At 42.6% G+C, this 20,267-nt stretch overlaps 1 protein-coding gene across 9 annotated transcripts in view; it reads right to left on the bottom strand.

The window, feature by feature from the left end:
• The window catches only part of DOCK10 (dedicator of cytokinesis 10), a 1,740,483-nt gene that overhangs the window by 627,777 nt on the left and 1,092,439 nt on the right, over positions 1-20,267 (bottom strand). For all 9 annotated transcript variants that reach the window (XM_086943899.1, XM_086943900.1, XM_086943901.1 and 6 more), the window contains exon 19: positions 12,860-12,952. In XM_086943899.1, the coding sequence (XP_086800025.1) occupies positions 12,860-12,952 (93 nt within the window). The remainder of the gene's footprint in view (positions 1-12,859; positions 12,953-20,267) is intronic.

Below are 20,267 nucleotides of genomic sequence, written 5' to 3'. Positions count from 1 at the left end.
GTTAGATTTGAGTTCTGTTATTTTTGGAACTGTTGAGTGTCATGCTTTTTTCTGTGCAGGAGTCTCTGATATTCTGAGGTTGTGAGCTATCACAGACTCCTGTGTGCTCCTTGAGGGTAACTTTATCCAGACTAGGAAGCATCTGTGCCTTGGCCTCGCCAACTGATTTCCTCTCCCAGAGAAATACAGCATTGCACAATAACAACAGCCCTGAGGGAAATTAAAGTAAGACTGCTACATCACGTCATAACAGCTGTAGGGAAGCAGCATGAAACCTGACCCAATTTTCAGGAGCTCCCTTCATTGCTTTTTCTTTCTTTCTTATATTTAGTCAGTTTACAAGAGAATAGCATAGGCCAGCAGAACTGAACTATACCGATTTTGCAAGAGAATTGTTTCTTGTGTGTATTATAGGAGGAATTATGACTAAACGGATATACAATATCTTCTAGAATGTTCTACTATATCTAAGGTATATGCTGTTCGCAGAAGTGCTCACGGTTCATTGTGGCGGCTTCAGGGCACTTTGATATGAGGACAGCTTCACTGAACTCACTTATGAACAATCTTAACTCATATATTTAAGTTTTGGAAAGGAACCTTTGAAATGTCTACCAATAACACCTTATGGTGTAGAATGTTTACTTGAATCTCCAAGTTTATTTCTTAAGTTTGTATATTGCAATGTAGTTGTCACCAGTCATGTGGCCGGGAGACCATGACATCTTAGAAGTGTTGTTACCTTCATTATAAGGCCCTCATTTGTAGGGAGGTGGGTGGCGTGCCAGGCCACTGACCATTAAAACCCTATGGGGTTGATTTAGAGTATGGCGTACAGAGAACTCTGTTGTAAGTTACCTTGTCCAAAAAACTGCCTCATTCAGACACCAGTGGACATCAGCTTTCCAAAGTCGAAGTCCCTGTTTGATCTATCGATAGAAATCTACCACCAAAGGCCATATAGAGTAGAGGTCGTTGGAGTAAATCCATCACGCCACCCAATCTACTTAGGGTTGACTGCCTGAAGCCTGTCTATCAACGTAAGAACTTTGTAAAAAAAGAATAACCTCCACACGCAGGGAATAAACTCCCAGGGCATGGAGGTTTGTAGTCATTCATTTTCTGTAAAAAAAAAAAAAGCTCCCACATCGGGAGTTTGTTTTTGCGAAACAATTTTTTTTTACAAGTTTGGTGGATAGCAGTCGAACCCGCAAGTGGCCGTCCACTAAACATTTTGTTCCTTAACATGGACCGTCAGGATGGCGGTTCCAATCAAGGTATAGAATATAAATTTGGCAGACAGTAGTCCCTCAAGGTGGGGACCTAACATCCTCTGGACTACAGAATGTAAAGCACCACAGTAAAACTTGTTTTTATAATGTTCCACTAGGTAAAGGTACTGAGTAAAGTCATTATTCCCCCAATGATTAAAGCATTACAGGCATGCATGTTTTCATAATGACCACATGTGTGTAAAGTCTGTGACAGCTGGTGACTATCAAAAATGGTGGGGCATGCATACTGCATTTGCTGCTACATGATTCACTTAATATAATAAAAATAATCAGCTTAACTTAACAATCTTCTTCTTTACTTAACCATGGTCCAAACATTTGAAAACACTCGTACCAGGGTGTCTGGCAATATTGAAATGAAGCTCACAGAAACTAAGGAACACAAATCCCAGCCAATGCAAGCACTACTCTCATGCTGTTTATGATAGTAATCAGCATGAGAACAGTGCGAGGATTGGATGGGATAGGCGAACAATCAGCACCATCTGAGTCTGATGGGTCTGTGTCTCTGGTTGCCTATCTCCCCGGCAGAGTTGATTGGGGAAGCCTGAACTGCACATGCTGGGCTGGCCACAAGCAAAATACTAGTCAATCTGACATGTGCAGTTCAGTTACACAGCCCCAGCTGGTCCCCCGTCAACCTCGCATATGGGTATGCCTGCTGCCTGCTGGGAAAGACAGCTCAGTGGTAGCTCGGTGGGGGATGAACAATTAATGGCATGTTGTTCATTATGGAGGAAAGTAATGGGCTTGGGAACAAAAGAGTGTGTGTGCTATGGCTCACAGGCAGGGGGTCAATGCTCTTACGAAACATCGTTGTCAAGAATATCATTTTTTCCAGGTAAGTAGCATCGTTATTAAGAATATAGTTGTTGTTAGTATCGTTTTCAATAATATAGGTGTAAAAATATAGCCTTTTCATTATTTTTATGAGTTTTAGTTCTTATGTTATTTTTTTGTGGTATTGTTTGTATTATTGTTAAAATATTTTAAATATAGTTTGAAATTTATATAAGTGTATATTTATATTTAGTATTAAACATTATTCAATTTACATTAAAATAATATTATAATAACATATGTAAGATTTACTATATTAAACTATATATATTTCAAAAAACAATATATATTTTAAAATATTTTGGTACTACCATCATAAGTATAGGGAGACGTTATTTTTGTAATACAATATTTTGTACGCAATATTTTTGTTACACAATATTATTGTTGACGATATTGTGTCAGTGATCCAAACCATTCCTGAAGAGGATTGGACCTCTGGTCTTTCTGCGCACCAGCCCTAGCACACCAACAACATGCTCATAGACAGTAAGAACTTCACCAACTGGATCACCACTTGCGCAGACTCCCTGGCCACTTTTAAATGTAAGACAGTGGCAAGAGCTCGACCTCAAGCTACCTAATACAAAGAGGAACTCAGGAGAACAAAATTTCACTGCATGCATTTGGAGTGCAAGGAGAGAATGTGCCACAATTTTGTGGACAAAGACTTCTTCAAATCTGCCCTGAGATGCTAACACCAACAGATCAGGAACACCAACGAAACAGCACTTACAAACCACATCAACGCTGGCACCAACAGCAACAAGGAAAGATTTGCCATCATGTACTTCACCCCACCAGCAGCTGCTTCCAGCAACATCATCCCCTCATAATCCTTTGCCACAAACTCTCAGAATCTCTTCCCTTCACCCATGATAAATGGACCCTAACCTCATGTCCCACCATCACCACAAATCAGATTACCCCTAACATGAAGTCCATTCACTCTGGCATTCGGTCAGACACCTGTCCCCACCATGTCATCCCCAAGGGACTCCTACATATCTGTGAAGCTCTAAAACTCATCTTCAATGCCTCCATTGACTCAGCCACTTTCCAGGATGCCTGAAGACAGGACATGGTGATGACCCTGCTCAAGAGACCCTCTGTAGACCCAGCCACACTCGCCAACTACAGACGGATCTCCTTCCTACCTTACCAAAGGTCCTAGAGAAGATCATCAAGCAGTGCCTCATCATCCACCAGCTCCTCCATGCCACCCAATCTGGCTTCAGGCTCAACTACATTACCTAAACAGCACTCATCACTGCCTGAGACAGCATCCAGTTGATCCTGGACAGAGGAGACGAAAGGCCCTCATCCTCCTGGACCTTTCAACATTTGACCCAGTTTCACCCCCCCATTTTTGTCAGTTGCCTTCATGAGAGTGGCACCCAAAGACCCGCTCTGTGCAGGATTTGCTCCTTCATCACAGGTAGAACCCAAGCTATAAGTTTGGCACTGTACTCTCCTGAAGCCTGCAAAGTCATCCGCGGAGTGCCTCAAGGGTCATCCCTTAGCCCTACTCTCTCCAAAGTATACATGACCCCTTTGCCCAATGTCATCCGGGCACACAGCATTAGCATCTTGTCCTATGCTGACGATACCCAGTTCTTACACTTTCTCTCAGACGAGACCCCTCACACGAGAAGCAAGTTAACAGTCTGCATGAGCAAACACACCAACTGGATGAAAGCCAACTGTCTTAGGCTCAGCACCAACAAGATGGAAGTAGTGATCTTCAGAAAGAAGACCTCAACATGGAACTGCGTCAGAAGTAGGCCGGCCTACCTTGTACTGACACCCACCCACAGCACCCACACGACGAACATTGTGATAATCACAGAAAGCAAACTGGACATGACTGCACACGCCAATGCAATCACCACATCCTGCTTCCACACTCTGAAGATGCTGAGGAATATCTTCAATTGGGTTCCAAGCAACACCACTACACAAAAGATCATGCAAACCTGAACAGCTGCACCTCCTTCCTCCAACCATCCAAACATCTCCACTCTGCCGGACTCTATTCTCACACATCCCTCGCATACACAGAAACAGATCTAGAGGACCACCTTATTATACATCGCTCCTAAAGTATGGACTGACCTCCCACTTCACATCAGAACCTCCTCCAAGAAGCAGAAGACCTGGCTCTTTGAATAACCCCCCTGCCCCAGACTCCGGCAGGCAACAAACCTGCTCAGTCTAAGGATATCCTCTAAGGTTATAGTGAGGTATACAAAATACACATAACACAGTGCCACAGTTTGTTGGGTGCCATAGAAATATTAGTATGCCAATACCATGTACAGCACAATAAAGAGATTGATAGAAACGATTCCTAAAATAAGAACACCCGGCCAACATTAGTGTAGGCTTACTGGAAATCCACTTTTTGTTTTACAATCTATCCTTGAGTCTTTCCTTTGCCCATAATTTCTGACAGTTTAGGACCCAGGAAAGTAAGCGTGTTCTAATCATCTCTCACTTCACTAAAGTCCTGTAACATCCTACTTGATTGGCAAATACCAATTGACATATTTAACACTTAGATATGTCCACAGTATAAGCAGCATATTTTATTTAAAACACAGAAGGTTTGATAAGTAGCCATGCTAACATGTCAGATCTAACAAGATGTTGTTCTTAAGTCTACTTCTAACATGAAGAAAATCAACTCTAGACAGAGGGTGCATTGAAGTCTACAAGGCCCAGTTCCACAATGCCTTGAAGTGAAAGAAGCATGCTGAGTTAATTGACATTTCTAAAGAAAATATTTCTGCAGTAATGAAATGAAATGAAATGAAAAATTCCATTTATATAGCGCAGACTACCCGGAGGCCTCGTAGCGCTATATATTATATACTATATAGTAATAATAACTAAAAATGATATGTGCTGTCCCGAAAAATGATACATGCTGAGCAAATCTCAGAATGATCAAACAGCATTTTTGAGTATTTTGAGATAGGAACAAAATACAAATTACATCCTTGTAACGTTTAACAAAGAATGATATTCTAATACATTGGTAAATTTAGATTTCTACTACAAATATGTCAAAAAGGACTTCTAAAAGGTTGCTTATCTTTGCCTCAGGGATACTTTTTTTTTTCTCATGACCTGGAGTGACCAAACGAGTTCTGCCTAGGCTGGTACACATTGCAATGTCTGCAATAAGATTGCGCTTCATGCCAAAGCTCAGCCTCAAAAGAGGTGAACTACTGTCCTTACATCCTCTGCCTGGAAGACAATGCAGCAGTCCTGCTATGGGGTGCACCATCCACATTGAAAGGCAATATGATTACAAAAGCTCTTACATCTGGGAATCCCCATCCAGTTACTTGTCAGATAGTTGAGGAGGGAGGAAGAGGGGTAACCATGATCGGTTGTCCTGCACGCAGACAAACAGAGCCACCTGGCAAGCTCAGTCCCATTTCAAGCAGTCCTGTACATCAATAACGTCATAGACAAGATAACATTAAAATATTTTGTTCAAATAATTCATGATCTCAGGCTACACCTCAAATTATAACAGAAATTTTTTTTTCCTCTTAACATTCTATGCACGCCTGGTATACTAGATGATGTTGGGAAATAGTGTTGCCTCGAATGTATGGAATATCTGATTATCCTGATAATCTACAAAGCTCATTAGAGACCAACATCGACATGGGAATCTTAGCCAGTGTGATAGCTAAGACATGGCTACTTCTACTACATCAGAATTGGTAGTGCAGAGTCAAAACCTCAAAGATGGTACATAACCTCTCCTGCTGCATGCTCTATATATTAAACAAATGGAGGAGCCTGGTTGGTGCTAATGAAGCACCTACCTTTACATGTATCTCAACCAAGCGCACCAATAAATATTGTGCGTATTGCAGCGGACTTCAAGTTGAATCTTGTATTTAACAAGAATTAAAATAGTGTTTTAAACAGTGTGTTTAATGCCTGTGCATTGTCAGAACCCATTTGAATATCTGGGCCCTGATCCTGCACTTACTGGAGCGCATAGATTCAGTTTTTGAGAATACCAGTGTAGAGTGCATAGCAGTAGCCCAGGCATGCCACAGCATGGATCTGATAAGATTCACTTCTTGTACTACTTGTAGTAGTGGTAAAATATTACAGTTCATGGATATCTCAAAATTGTTCTTCTATAGCACATTTTTATTATAGGACTGTAGGAAATCTGCCTTTTCTTCATTGTTGTGCCAGATTTTTCACCTTTTGCTGAACTCTATGGGGCAGATTGACTAATATTTTATGCAATGCAACTCAGCAAGGCAACTTGAGTGAATGGGAGTGAGCTAAATGCGCCATATCTGCTAAGATATGGTGCATTTCTGTTCTCTCCTGGCATTGGCGTATTGTGTGCTGCTTTACACCAATGCAGGAACCTCTGCGCCATGCTGCAGGGGTGCCTGTTTTACAGGAAAGATTATTTTTGCACAGGAAGGGATACTTTCCTCTTCAAAAACAATCCTATGAGGCAATCTCCTCTTTCTATGTGTGATGCAGTATGCATCATGTATAGGAAGAGGAAGCAATGAGGAGAAATGAAGATATCTCTCTACATTACGCCTGAGTTGGGTAGACTCATTCTGATACAAACACAAGCTTACAAGTTTTTCAACTCTGAGTTTGTAACAAAATACATTGGTGAATGCATGGGAACACACATACTCCACCCATAAACCCAGCAAAAAGACCAAAGAAACGCAAGGCAGCCCTATGCGTTGCCTTGCAATACGTTGTATTTACTAAACCACGTAAAGCCATGCAAATCGACTTAGTAAATGTCAAGATAGATTTTGAGTCTGGGTTGCGCCATAAAAGTAATGCAACGCTAAAACAATTATTTCTGCTGGGTTTAGGGCTCTGTGCACTTTACCATTTTTAACCAATTGTAAAGTACCAGTATTCACCCTTTAAACATGGTTAAATTTACTTATTCCTAATTAGAACATTTAACTTGCCTAAAAGTCCCTAGTATATGGTCTATAAAGTGCTTCCGAGGCCTGGAAGTTTAAATGTCAATTGTAGAATACAGCATTGGTTGTGCCATCCACTACAGTGGCACTGCAAACATAGCTTCAGGTCTACTTTATGTAGCCTGGCTGCTACATTGTAATGTACAGTGTGACCTGGTAAATTAAACCTATTTGATAGGTTGAAACCTTACTTTTAAATATTAGTAAGTCACACCTATGTAAGTCTTGTATCCCACAAGGTAGGTTTCATGATATGTAAAAGTGGGACATGTAGAAAACAAACATTAACATGTCCTTACAGCTATAAGCCAAAAAAAGGTATTTTTACTGTGGGGGGGCTAGCTATCCTATGTAGGAAACCAGAGTGCATAATAAAATACTAAAACTGCTAACTCTGGAGAAGGACTAGCTAGAGAAATTATCAAACAATGATGATTAAATATGAAATTCAATGGTAAAGTTCGAGTTTTGAAAATATTAGGAAAAGTAACTTTCAAAAAATTATCCTTTACTTGTCTGAACTGTTAGAAGGCTAATTAGTATAAATTTCTGTCAGCTCCAAGAAGGTGGTTATCCCTTGAATATATTTGAAAAGGGTGTGAAATCCCAGGAGTAGGCATACCACTGACCTGGGTAGGTAGAACTAATTTCCCTGAGTTCAACAGAATATGGAGGGTGAGTTTGTGGGCCTCTGTTTGACAGCACAGTGTGAAATCCTGCTTGACCGATCTGTTGAGCTACATGCAACACTTGGGGTGCAGTTGAAAGAGAGAGACCAGGGTGTAAGACAGTTCTTGTGTGTTGCCTGTCTGGTTGCTAAATGACCCTGATTTTGTCCTCCCAGACATTTGTCTCTGGGTTTGTCATGGATACAGTAACTGCTTGATTTTAATAGCAAAAGGAACAAATGATGGACGGAATGCTGAACAATGCAACCATTCTCCACCAGTCACAAAGATCTGGGCTTAATCCATAATTCTTTTGCTCACCACGCCACCCCAGTTTGGACCTGGTCATCTGCAAATCAGTCTTCACTCTGAGCCTCATGGGAACAGTCCAGCATGAACTGTCAAGCCAGGTCCTACCTGGACCAGAAACAAGCATCCTGGGACCGGTTTCGGGCCATCACCCTTCAACAGCCAGGCTAGCTTGAATCCAGTGGCGCAGTGAGCACGGGACCCATGCCTGGGCATACCCTTCCCACTTAGGGGGACAAAAGCAAAAGGAACAAATGATGGACAGAATGCTGAACAATGCATACATTCTCTGTCAGTCACAAAGATCTGAGTTTAATCCATCATTCTTTTGCTCACCACACCACCCCAGTTTGGACCTAGCCATATGCAAATCGGTCTTGACCCTTTACCTCATGCAAACAGTCCAGCCCAAACTGCCAAGCCAGGTTCTCTTTGGATCAGAAACAAGCATTCTGGGACCGGTTTATGGCATCACCCCTCATCAGCCAGGCTAGCTTGAATCCAGTGGCGCAAGGAGCACTATGTCTGGGCATACTCTTACCACTTAGGGCTACAAAAGCAAAAGGAACAAATGATGGACAGAATGCTGAACAACGCAACCATCCTCCAACATTCACAAAGATCTGGGTTTGATCCATCTTTCCTTTGCTCACCACACCACCCCAATTTGGACCTGGCCATATGCAAATCAGTCTTGACCCTGCGCCGCATGGGAATGTTACATGTGTGAGGACACTTGGATTACCTTAGCACATCCTGACTCTCGCCCCCAGCCTCAGAGCCGAAGATTAGTGTAGTTGAAGACCTTTGCCATGTTGGATTTACCCTGGCACAATGCATTGTGGGTCTGTTTGCAAAAACAAACAGGAACTACTGCAAAAGAAGGTAGGTAAGGGTCTGCAAACTTTTACTCCATTGGTTAGGAAGTGGTCAGGTGTCACCCTCGCCCACTAGCTAGTGCCGGGCATAAATTTGGCACCTCCAGGCACCCACTTCAGAAAACGTTCTAGACTTTTCTGAAGATCAGAAGAGGACTGGACCTGCTTTCTAAGACTTGAGAGGGTTCTGAAGGACAGGAACTTATCTTATTGTACCCAGGACAAGGAAGTGGACTCTAAGGGTCAGTTGGTTGACCTCCTGTGTGGCTAAAGGGAGTCCACAAGCTGCAATAGACCTTTTCCAAGACGCCTTGTCCAGAAAGTACCCATCTGACCAGTGGCAACCTGACCGCAATAGACCCTGCTGTTGTCCTATGTTTGATGCCCTCTGAATCACTAAATGCCTCCCTTAAGTTCCTGGAGCCTTAAAAAAGTACTCCTGGGGTTGGTTGACACTTAAAAGACATACGGCCCAATTTGTTTCCTGGCGGATGGCCTGCTGTTCTGCCAGGGTGACAGAGTTAATTACTCCAACACCCTGATGGGGGGACTCCACGTCAGCTTTATAAATGATGATCAAGCTGGCGGTCATTCATAAAGCACTGCCACAAACCACCGTCACAGCGGTTCTTGTCAATGTATTTCGCTGTTTGATGCAGGGCTCCATCAACATGACAGTTTCCTTTTTTATTTTCAAAAAGAAAATATTGAAATGTGATTTTCTTTTCAAAACTAAAAAAGACAATGCTCCTCTTGCCATGGGAGTCCTCTCCCATGGTGAGGAAAGCATTTAGGAGTATTCAATGCCCCTTACTTCCAGAGTTTCCCTGGAGGCGACGGGTTGTGAAAACTGACGTCTAATTCCAAGCATCTAAATCAGGTGGGTGGAATTACAGGTATGCCTCCGACAACCCTTACTTCACAGGACCGTTGGGATAGTTTAATCGTAGTGGAGACAGAGTAGTCTCCGCTGTGATTAAACCTATGGTCTGCCTGTGTCTAAATCTGGCTGTGGACTTTTATCTTGGTGGTAGGCACACTCCATCGCCCTTGCAACAGAGATTACTAACATCCAAGATATTAATCAATCCCAAAGTCAGAAGGTGAAATCTTTTGACCAGGACGAACCTGGTTGACATATCGGCTCATGCTCCTTCGCGATTGGCTTCAAAACGCACCTCCATGACCACTGACATTGGTGTCTGTGCTTTTTTATACTATTTTTACTTAAACCTAAAAAAATTCATCTCTCAGGTCCCCCTTATTAAAGTTTGTCATTCTGCTGTCATGTTATTAATTATGGTTTACTCTATTTTTCAATTCAATTTAGGAGTTTTAATTTTTTGTATTTTGATTTTATTACTGTTTTGGTGCTGCATAAATGTTTTTCACATCTAGGTATTGAGCAGCAAATCTTCATCACTCATAGATGAACCCCTCTGAGTTTCAAATTCGGTCCCACTCTCTACAGGTTGGAGTGCATTGGGCTTATTTATTTACTGTATTTGTTTACTGTATTTGTATTTGTACTATATTTAAATAGATCAACCTTAGTCCGTCAAGGTAACATGCTACTTAGCACTCCAAAGAAGGTGAGCCTGTTACAACAGAGCAGCTTAACTGGTTGAGATACAAATAAAAACAATCTAATCCAATTAGTTTGAGGAGACATTGAGATTTGAAGGCACCAAAAAGACTGAAGAACTTTATTCAATTAAATGTAATTAGGTGCAGTGTTATATGAGACAACATTTGTGAGAATACTAAGTGCCTAGTTGTCTTTCATTTCTTGCACTTGGGCGCTACAGATGGATGAGGGGTTTATTCTTGGCGTTACTAGTTTCTGCTCCTGTTTGGAGCCTATACTTCAGGAATCTCATTTTATACATGTAAACAGCGTTGCATGCTTTGCAGGATGTCTTGAAGTTGACAGAGTGCATCTAGCTGGGAATAAGTGATAATAAGTGATGAGAAAGGAAATGGCATGAAGTAGTATTCACTGAACAACAGTTGTGGGTTTGGATAGGGCTGCTAACATAGCAACGGTGCTGGCAATGACTGATATGATATTGAATGCACTACGACTGTATTAGGACCTCCAAGGGTAAAAACCAGAAAAGTAACCTTGAAGAATTGTGCAAGTGGTAAGAGGGAGAAGAGGTTCTTTTTGCCACACATGCCTTTAAAGAATGTTGAGCACCTCCATTGAAGGCCAAACACAGTGCTTAATTTGAGACAGTGGTTTCAGGTACTCAATTGGCAACATCAGCACCTATAACATTGCACCAAATGGGGGTGCAGTTTGTCTAGTTTACAGGCGAGCAAAGCAAGTTGATTATTAATTCAATGCAGATTATAAATGACTAATACTTGCCTCCCAAGTCGTTCTCATAGCTTTCGGGGCCTGGAAGAGTCTGAATTGTCACACTTGTAGGGGGAGTGTGATGGTGAGTCCTTGTGCTGTTACAGTCTCTATCAACGCTGGCAGGGGCAATGGGTGGTGCAAGCTGCAGCGGCCTTCTGATAAGGGCCCTGGCACTTTTGTATATGACAAATTAAGCACTACACAACATTTGGTAGACGTGGAGACTCTCAGTTAGGTGACTATGGTGTGGCTTTGGCAATACCATGATGAATCTGAGCGGGAGCTTCTTTCGAGTGCTAAAGGAATTCTGTCCTTAATATGGTGTGCAACAACATGGCGAGCACCCATAGTTTTATGTTATGGGTTGAACAAAATCTTGGATAAGACAGGGTGTCAGCATCACCTGTGAGTTGGTAGGTGAAGATAGCTCACTCTGCTACTGTTACAACCAGAGATTCTATCTATAGCTTCATTTATGATGTCGAACAAATTAATCATTGAGTGCAGCATTTGTTCAAAATATTACATATTAACAAAGCATCTGCAATTGCAGCATCAGATGGTCCAATAAAAGACATTCAAGTGTCTGCAACGGGGGCAGAGGGAGGAACAGAAAAACAAAAACATAATGTGAAGTGAACTAGAAGCGTGAAAGTAGTCAGAGCCTGGCACGTGGAACACATGCCTGGGAGGAGTGGGAAGAAGAAGGAGTTAGTTCAGGATGAAAAGAGAACAAGACAAAACAAGCGAGAAACGAAAAAGAGAAACAGGGAAAATGAAATCATTTTGAGAGAATAGATGAGGAAGAATGGTGTGGAGATTAAATGATTGGGAAAGAGATAGGGAAAGTGCACATTAATGCATTCTACCCTCACTGAATAAGCCTGCTTATTCTCATATGTCTAATGTGATTTTAAATCCGCCAAACAGCTGCTGCAACCTCCTGGCCCGCCCTGAAATGCCCGCCAAGAACCACTATTGCACTTTTATTAAAGACAGTTAGATGGTAGAAATCTGTGACTGTCGTTTTCTAACAACAGTTTAATGGGAGGAGGCTGCTAAGCTTCATAACTGCCCAAATCTTGAGATATTGCTGAGGACTGTGCTATTTTTGCCCGCTCTTGACAAGCAAACATGTTGCTAGACAAGCTGATGTCTATTTAAAATGAGATGATTTGTCACTATATTTTTTTAACATGCAGATAGCTTCCAATTAAGTTGATGCGTTGCGTTCTAATATGTGCTTACATGTTTTATTTTTATAATAACACAAAAGAATTGCTTCCTGCCATATTTCTGTAAGTTCACGAGTCCTTTAGAAAGATCAGTCAAAAGGAGAGGTCCAAAGATTGACAACTTAGAAGATTTCCTGTCGTTGTAGAGAGGAGAATGCAGCAATTTCTAAAAAAAAAAAGGGGTCGCTAATTTTTGGAGGGAAAAGTATCATGTAAGCTTGGCCCTAACCACTTTTTGTTCCATTTAATAGCAATAAACTAACCTCATCGTAGAAGTCTGGATTCTGCGAATGATGTACAACTGTGGTGCAGGCTGTTGTAATGAACACGGGTCCACCCGGTTTCCCATATATACACTAATGAAAGAGGAAAGAAGAAATAACTACAATGGAATAAACATATTAATGACCATCAATTCACAAAAAGGCCAGGGGGGGTGGAAGTGACGCCTCACACCATTTGAACTTTACGTTCACTCACACACACATGCTTACATATACACACTAATTCACACATACACACACTCTCACACGAACACACTTTCAATTGCAGGCATGCACACAACACACGTCAAGTCAAGTCAATTGATATATATATAAAAAAGCATTTCTTACTTATCTCTGCTGACAGCGAGAATGATATTCCAACAACTGTACACTACAGTGAATAATATATTATTATTCACTATTAGTGTAATAAAAATAATTGACGACAAACAAGGAGCTGAGAGTCCCAACAAATGCCCACACGGACGAGCTGCCCTATGTTCTTCCTTACACTGTTACCTCTGAGGCCAGGGGCCGAAAATGCAGATCCAGTGGTCGCAAGGAGTAAGGCAGGAGCTGCAGCTGCGACCCCTGGTAACCAGTAAATGACGTCTATGAACAGATTGTGCTAAAGTTATCAGTTATCCAGAAACCAGCCTCCTTATCTGAATGCTTAACAGCTAGGGTGATGTTTTAAAAGAAGATTTTGCCAAAACATTTAATCTAGATATACTATAAACTTCACAATGTTGCTCCTCTCTTCCTTTAAAATGCACAGTGAGATAGGTAAGCTATCAAAGTTCTATTGATTTCAGAGGTACCCATAACGTAGTTAGAGGAACCTCAGTCCAGTTGCAGAAGAACAATTGTTACTTACCTGTAAACAGGTGGTTCTCCAGTATTGGTGTCTTTCATAGATTCACATGCTTGAATATCCCCCGTCGTCGGAGTGGGAGTCCCACGGTAAATAAAATAGCAATAATATACTATATATATATATGTAACAATATAAAACCTGAAATATGTAATAGAAAAAAGGCATAACAAGCCTACACATATTTCTACATAGGAATGCATGGAAAAGGAAAAAACCATTTGCAGTCTATCATTGTCATTATGTTGGTCCAAACCACAGCCAATCAGGCGCCAGCAACCCTCTAGAACCTTCTCCTCAGAGCTCAGCACCTCAGATTTTCGTAGCACAAGAGTGACTACAGAGTCTATGAGGAGAAAAGAGCCTCTGAGGGGAGGAGGGTGGGTCGCTTGTGAATCTATGAAAGACACCAATACTGGAGAACCACCTGTTTACAGGTAAGTAACAATTGTTCTTCTCCAGTATTAGGGTGTCTTTCATAGATTCACATGCTTGAATATAGAATAGAAAGCAGTAATATCCGAAGAAAACTTCCCAGCATGATACACATGCATAGACTTATAAGACCAAATATGTCTATAATCATGCAAGACGTACCGTAACAAGGTAAACCCTAATGGAGGAGGGAAGACAGAGGCTCACCTTATTGAAAAAGATAGCGAAGCCTAGCCTGTCCCACCCACTGCAGAGTCTGCTTTGCTAATGGCACACAGGCAGTAGTATTTCGTAAACGTGTGCCTGCTTGACCACATGGCTGCTCTGCAGATCTGATCCAGCGGCACATCGGCAAACAGGGCAGTTGAAGACGATATCGCCCTGGTAGGATGGGTCCTCACTGAAGACTGTAGAGGCTTGCCTGCCTGTTGATGGCAGAAAGCAATGGCCGAGGAAACCCCACGAGCAATAGTAGGATTGGGAACTGGACGCCCTTAGTGGAAATGTCCATAAGCTATGAAGATGGCAAATGTCAGCAGCTACATAAATCCATCTAGCTATGGTGCCTTTAGACTCTGCTTGTCCTTGCCGTATATATCCATAGGCAAACAGTCGATCGGATTTGAGAATGACAGAGGTCCTTTGCAAATAGAATTTTAAAACATCTTCTGATGCCAAGGGTAAGAATGCCCTCTCCGCAGGGGATTGGGGGATTAGGATAAAACTTCTTTAAGATAACTAGTTCATTCAGGTGAAAATCCGAAGGCACCTTAGGCATAAACCTTGGGTTTGTAAGTAGCAACACAGAATTGGACGTGAATTGTAAGAAAGGTGAATTGACAGTGAGAGCTTGAACATCACAGACTCTTCAGATGAAGTTAATGCTAGCAAAGAGAAAAAATGTTGCATGTTAGGAAATTGAAATACATCCTGAGAATTGGCTCAAATGGGTGACGCATGAGCTGCGCTAATACTACATTAAAATGCCATGATGGAGGCGGACGACGTACAGGAGGAAACATTCTGAGTAGTTCCTTAAAGAACTGTTGAATTCTTGAAGAATAAAGAGAGATGGATCCATCCTGACGTTACCTTGAAATGGCTGCCAAAAAGACCTTCAACGTTGTATGAGATAAGCCTGATCTTGCCAGGTGCAAGAAAAAAGGCAATATCTAGTCCGGCATTGCATGAAATGGGAGAACCCCAGCAGATTAACACCAAATGCAGATTATTATTATTATTATTATTTTTTTTTAAGACTGAATGTCTTTATTTTAGTAGGTGCTCGTGTAAGCCAGTACCTCCTACAATCCGCCGAGATAGTCAGATGAGCTAATTCAAGGCGCTTCAGGAGCCAAGCTGCTAATTTTAGAGAAGCCGGATCGGATGGCAAATTTGACCATACTGAATGGAGAGGAGATTTGGTACTGGTCGAAACTGTATTGGATCGCACTCTGAGAGGACCAGAAGTTCGGTGAACCAGTATTGCCAAGGTGGCCTTGCCAATACAGAATGAGAATCAGAATGCCAATGAGAATCAAACAACACAGCTCTTTCTTCATCTTCCGGAGAACTCTCGGAACCAACGATATCGGAGGAAAAAGCATAAGCATATTAATTGAGACCAGTTTATCGAAAAACGCCTTCCCCTGCGAGTCCTTGTGGGGATGCCAGCTTACAAAGAAACAGGCATTTGCTGTTCTTTTTTGTCGCAAGAGGTCTAGATCGGGAAGACCCCACAGCTGGAAGATTCGATCCGCCATTGGCTGATGCAGTTCCTATTCGTGGTTGGACACCTGTTGACCTGCTGAGGGTGTCCGCCAGCACATTTGCAACTCCCGGCACATGAACAGCCAAGAGTTTGATCCTGTGCCATATTGCCCAAGCCCATATCTCTTGGGCGATCTGAGATAGAAGAACCAAACCCGTTCTTCCCTGTTTGTTTAAGTAATGCATACTTGAAGTATTGTCTGTGTGAACCAATACTATGACCACTTGAATGATAACACGAAAGGATTTGAGGGCTAAGAATATGGCACCTAGCTCTAGCAGATTGATGTGCCAAGCCTTTTGTTGAGGGCTCCATTCCCTGCTGACCTTCAGCCCTTGAAGATATGCTCCCCAACCCTCGAGGGAGGAGTCTGTGGTGATTGTGTAATCTGGCGCTTTTTGAAGGAAAAAACGCACACCCCTTCTACAAATTTCTTTCTTGGACCCACCAAACAAAAAGGCCTCTTGCATCCGAGGATTGATTTGAATGAGATCTTCGAATGAACTGGAGACCTGCAACCAACGTAGAAGAACCACCAAGTGGGAGATGCAGGCCAGTCGTTTGTGTGAGACAAACACCTTTGCTAGGCTTGTATTGATTGATGCTCCGAGGAACGTTGATATCGGAGCTAGTACTAGTTGGGACTTGTCATGATTTATTGAAAATCAGGTCTTGAAACAGTGAATGGTAAGTCTGGGTGTGCTGGACTGCTTGTAAATAAGAGCGAGCCCTTATTATACAGTTGTCTCAGTAATGATAAATTTAAATGCCTTGCAGACGTAGATAGGCTGCCACTGGTGCCAGCATCTACGTAAAGACACGTGAAACGGACCTAAATCCAAGAGGCAGGACTTTAATTGAATAAATTCTGTACCTATTGTAAAGCGTAGCCACTTCCTGTGCTTAAGAAGGATTGGCACATGAAAATAGACATCCTGGAGGTTGAGATGTAGTTATAAAGTCGTTTTGGCATAAGAACTTTAGGACTGTCTTGAGGGACCACATTTGTAAAGTTTGCGCAAAGATCAAAATCATTTGCTACTTCACTTCACTCATTTGTTTGTTGATCAGGAACTGAGAGTAAACCCTAACGCTGTTGGGGATTCGGAACCACTCCGACGGTCCCGGATTGTATCCATATAGACACTTGCGCAAATGACACCCGTAGAAGAGAAGGTGGAGGTCCCTTTTGAGGTGTAGAAAGAGGGAAACAAAGGTTTGTTCCAGGTAATCCATTGTTTCTAGAAGAGTTGCCTCGGCTGTACGATGATAGTCTATGTAGGACCTGTTGGTACTGTGCCTATATGACTGCGTTTGAGTTGCGTAACGCAGTTGGTTCTGATTGCAGGAGCCAATACTGGATGGAACTCCCTTGAAACAAAGGACGTGGAGCTACGTTCTCGGCACCACGAAAAGGCTACGATTCTATATCCCGAAGGTGCGGGCAGTATCTGTGTCCTTTAAGATGGTCTGCTGTGCATCATCAACATGCTGGCCAGAAGGGATCCTCAATCCATATAACAAGTGAAGTATTGAAGTCTGAAACTCCCTGCGAAAGACGTAGCATTGAAGCAAAATTGTCTTTGCCAGACTGCCCCTACAGCGAGCTGTGGAAAAAAACCTGTACATGTCCGCTTCACAGTGTATCATCTTTGATGCACTTCTCTCTCTCCTGCAGGATCTTCAAAGCGTGAGGCTTGAAGGATTCTGGAATAAGTTCTACTGGCTCCAACATGTCAGAGCACATCTGGCTTGCAAGATAATCGCTGTGCCGCCTGAGTAATGACTGAGTCAGGGTAGGCTGAATAGTGGGGAGCTTCACATTTCTTGTCGAGGCGTGGAAAACAAACCGCCGGCACAGAGTTTGGCCTCTGTATGAGTGTAACACCTTCTTCCTAAATACAGTCTATGATAGGAACTGAACAAACTTGTTTCTGTAGTTACCCCAGGACGAGGGGAAAAAGGGAAAACGATTTGTCGCTCTCTTCATAAGGAGGGGAAACCTCCAATATTCACCGGAGGTGAATGCAATAGAACTCCAGTTATAAGGAAGACGTAATCCCGCCATGGTACAGGCCGTGGCAGCCTTGCTGTCAGAAATACATATTTCTGATCTGAAGAAAAAACATGCTCATATGGCTATGTGCTGTCTAAGAAGAATAATGGCAGGAGTAAAAAGCCATCACGTAGATGTAGCAGAAAGCTGCAGTCGACGAGATAAATCGTCTACTGAAAAACATTGTGCATAAAAGTCAACAGTGTGTGAAACCAACTGTCAACGGACTCAACCGTCGATGAATCCAACAGTTGACAGGGTCATCCGTCAACGGACTCAACCATCGACGAATCCAACAGTTGACAGGGTCATCCGTCAACGAAGCCAACTGGCGTTGAACCTGAATTTTGACGAAGCTCACCGTCTACAAAGCTCACCGTCTACAGAGCTCACCGTCTACAGAGCTCACCGTCTACGGAGCTCACCGTCTAAGGAGCTCACCGTCTACGGAGCTCACCGTCTACGGAGCTCACCGTCTACGGAGCCCACCATCTACGGAGCTCACCGTCTAGAGAGCTCATTGTCTACGGAGCTCATCGTCTACGGAGCTCATCGTCTACGGAGCTCATCGTCTACAGAGCTCATCGTCTACAGAGCTCATCGTCTACAGAGCTAATCGTCTACAGAGCTCACCGTCGACGAGCCTACCGTCGATGAGCCTACCGTCGACGAGCCTACCGTCGACGAGGCCACCGTCGACGAGGCCACCGTCGACGAGGCCACCGTCGACGAACCTACCGTCGACGAGGCCAACTGTCGAAGAAATTTACCATCGACAAAAACTCCCAGTGGTCTACGAGCCTGTAGACTACAAGAGGGCACTGTCATCATTGTCGTTGACGCATGCCTGGAGGCGTTGTCGTTGCAGAGAAACAGTGACGGCAGAGATTGTCGTCAGAGGGTACATTGACCGTATCGTCGACAAGCTGGCACATTTTCACGTACAAAAGTGCGCAGAGTGAGTCTAGACGCCTGAGAGTAAATCTCGTGGGCGTAGGTGTGGGAGGCAGACTCAAAGAAGGCCAGAGATCCCTTAATTGTGATGTGTGATGTTACTTCAGCTGGTGAAGTAGAGGAGAAGCATCACTTAAAATCTTAATGTGCAGTACAAACAAAAACATCCTCCCACATCAGAAGGGGGGGTACAGTCTAAGCACAAGAACAACCCCTTCTGCCCTTACCATGTCAGAGTCCATATACTCTTCATGAGGGTTCACAGGAAAAAGGTTTCAGCTTCCCACAAGTGACACAGGGTCTGAAGGAAGACTTCATTTAAGAAGACATTACAAAACTGTGATATTAAGAAGAAAAAATTTAAGAAAATTTGAAGAAAATTGAAGAAAACTGAGCAGAGCTCAGGGAGACAGACTCCCTTCACACGACGTGCGGTAGAAAATCTGAGGTGCTGAGCTCTGAGGAGAAGGTTCTAGAGGGTTGCTGGCGCCTGATTGGCTGTGGTTTGGACCAACATAATGACAATGATAGACTGCAAATGGTTTTTTCCTTTTCCATGCATTCCTATGTAGAAATATGTGTAGGCTTGTTATGCCTTTTTTCTATTACATATTTCAGGTTTTATATTGTTACATATATATATATAGTATATTATTGCTATTTTATTTACCGTGGGACTCCCACTCCGACGACAGGGGATATTCAAGCATGTGAATCTATGAAAGACACCCTAATACTGGAGAAATTGTATTCTGCTTTGTGTATTTAGTGTGTCTACTCAATCCGAAATTGAAAACAATTGGTCTTCAAGAGCTGAGGCTTGTGCTTCCGAAATTCTCACAATCAGTAGAAAAAATATGTATTGACGAAGCCAACAGGCCGCGGCTCCAAACTGCAGACATAATGGTTTTGCCACTGTTTTTTGCTGAGTGTATGTAAACTGATTCAGGAAGACATTCTACTCAAGAAAATGTACCCCAAGAGGGCTGCTGATGCAATACACACACATTGTGCTGCATTCAGGCACCATTACACATGGTGGAGATTTAGAATTTACCATTCTACCAAAATGGATGGTCAAGTAAAAGGTTAAATTAAAATGTGAAAAAATAAATAGGTATGTGCATACAAAGCGCAAGAATTAATCCAAGCAGCCCAGCAACACTTTGCAGCTGTCGTGCCTGCATAAAAAATAATAAAATAAGAGCGGGCGAGTCAAAAGAGAGGAAACAGGTTTTGGGCAGAATGGGGAAGAGCATGGAGAGAGATCACAAAATCAAATTATGTTCCTCTTATTCCCCTATCTCTGTGTTGA

Source organism: Lissotriton vulgaris, chromosome 11 (assembly GCF_964263255.1).
Source record: "Lissotriton vulgaris chromosome 11, aLisVul1.2, whole genome shotgun sequence".
In the NCBI taxonomy this organism is placed as follows: Eukaryota; Metazoa; Chordata; class Amphibia; order Caudata; family Salamandridae; genus Lissotriton; species Lissotriton vulgaris.
Note: the sequence above shows the minus strand (reverse complement) of the source record. Positions and strands in the feature narration are given on the sequence as shown.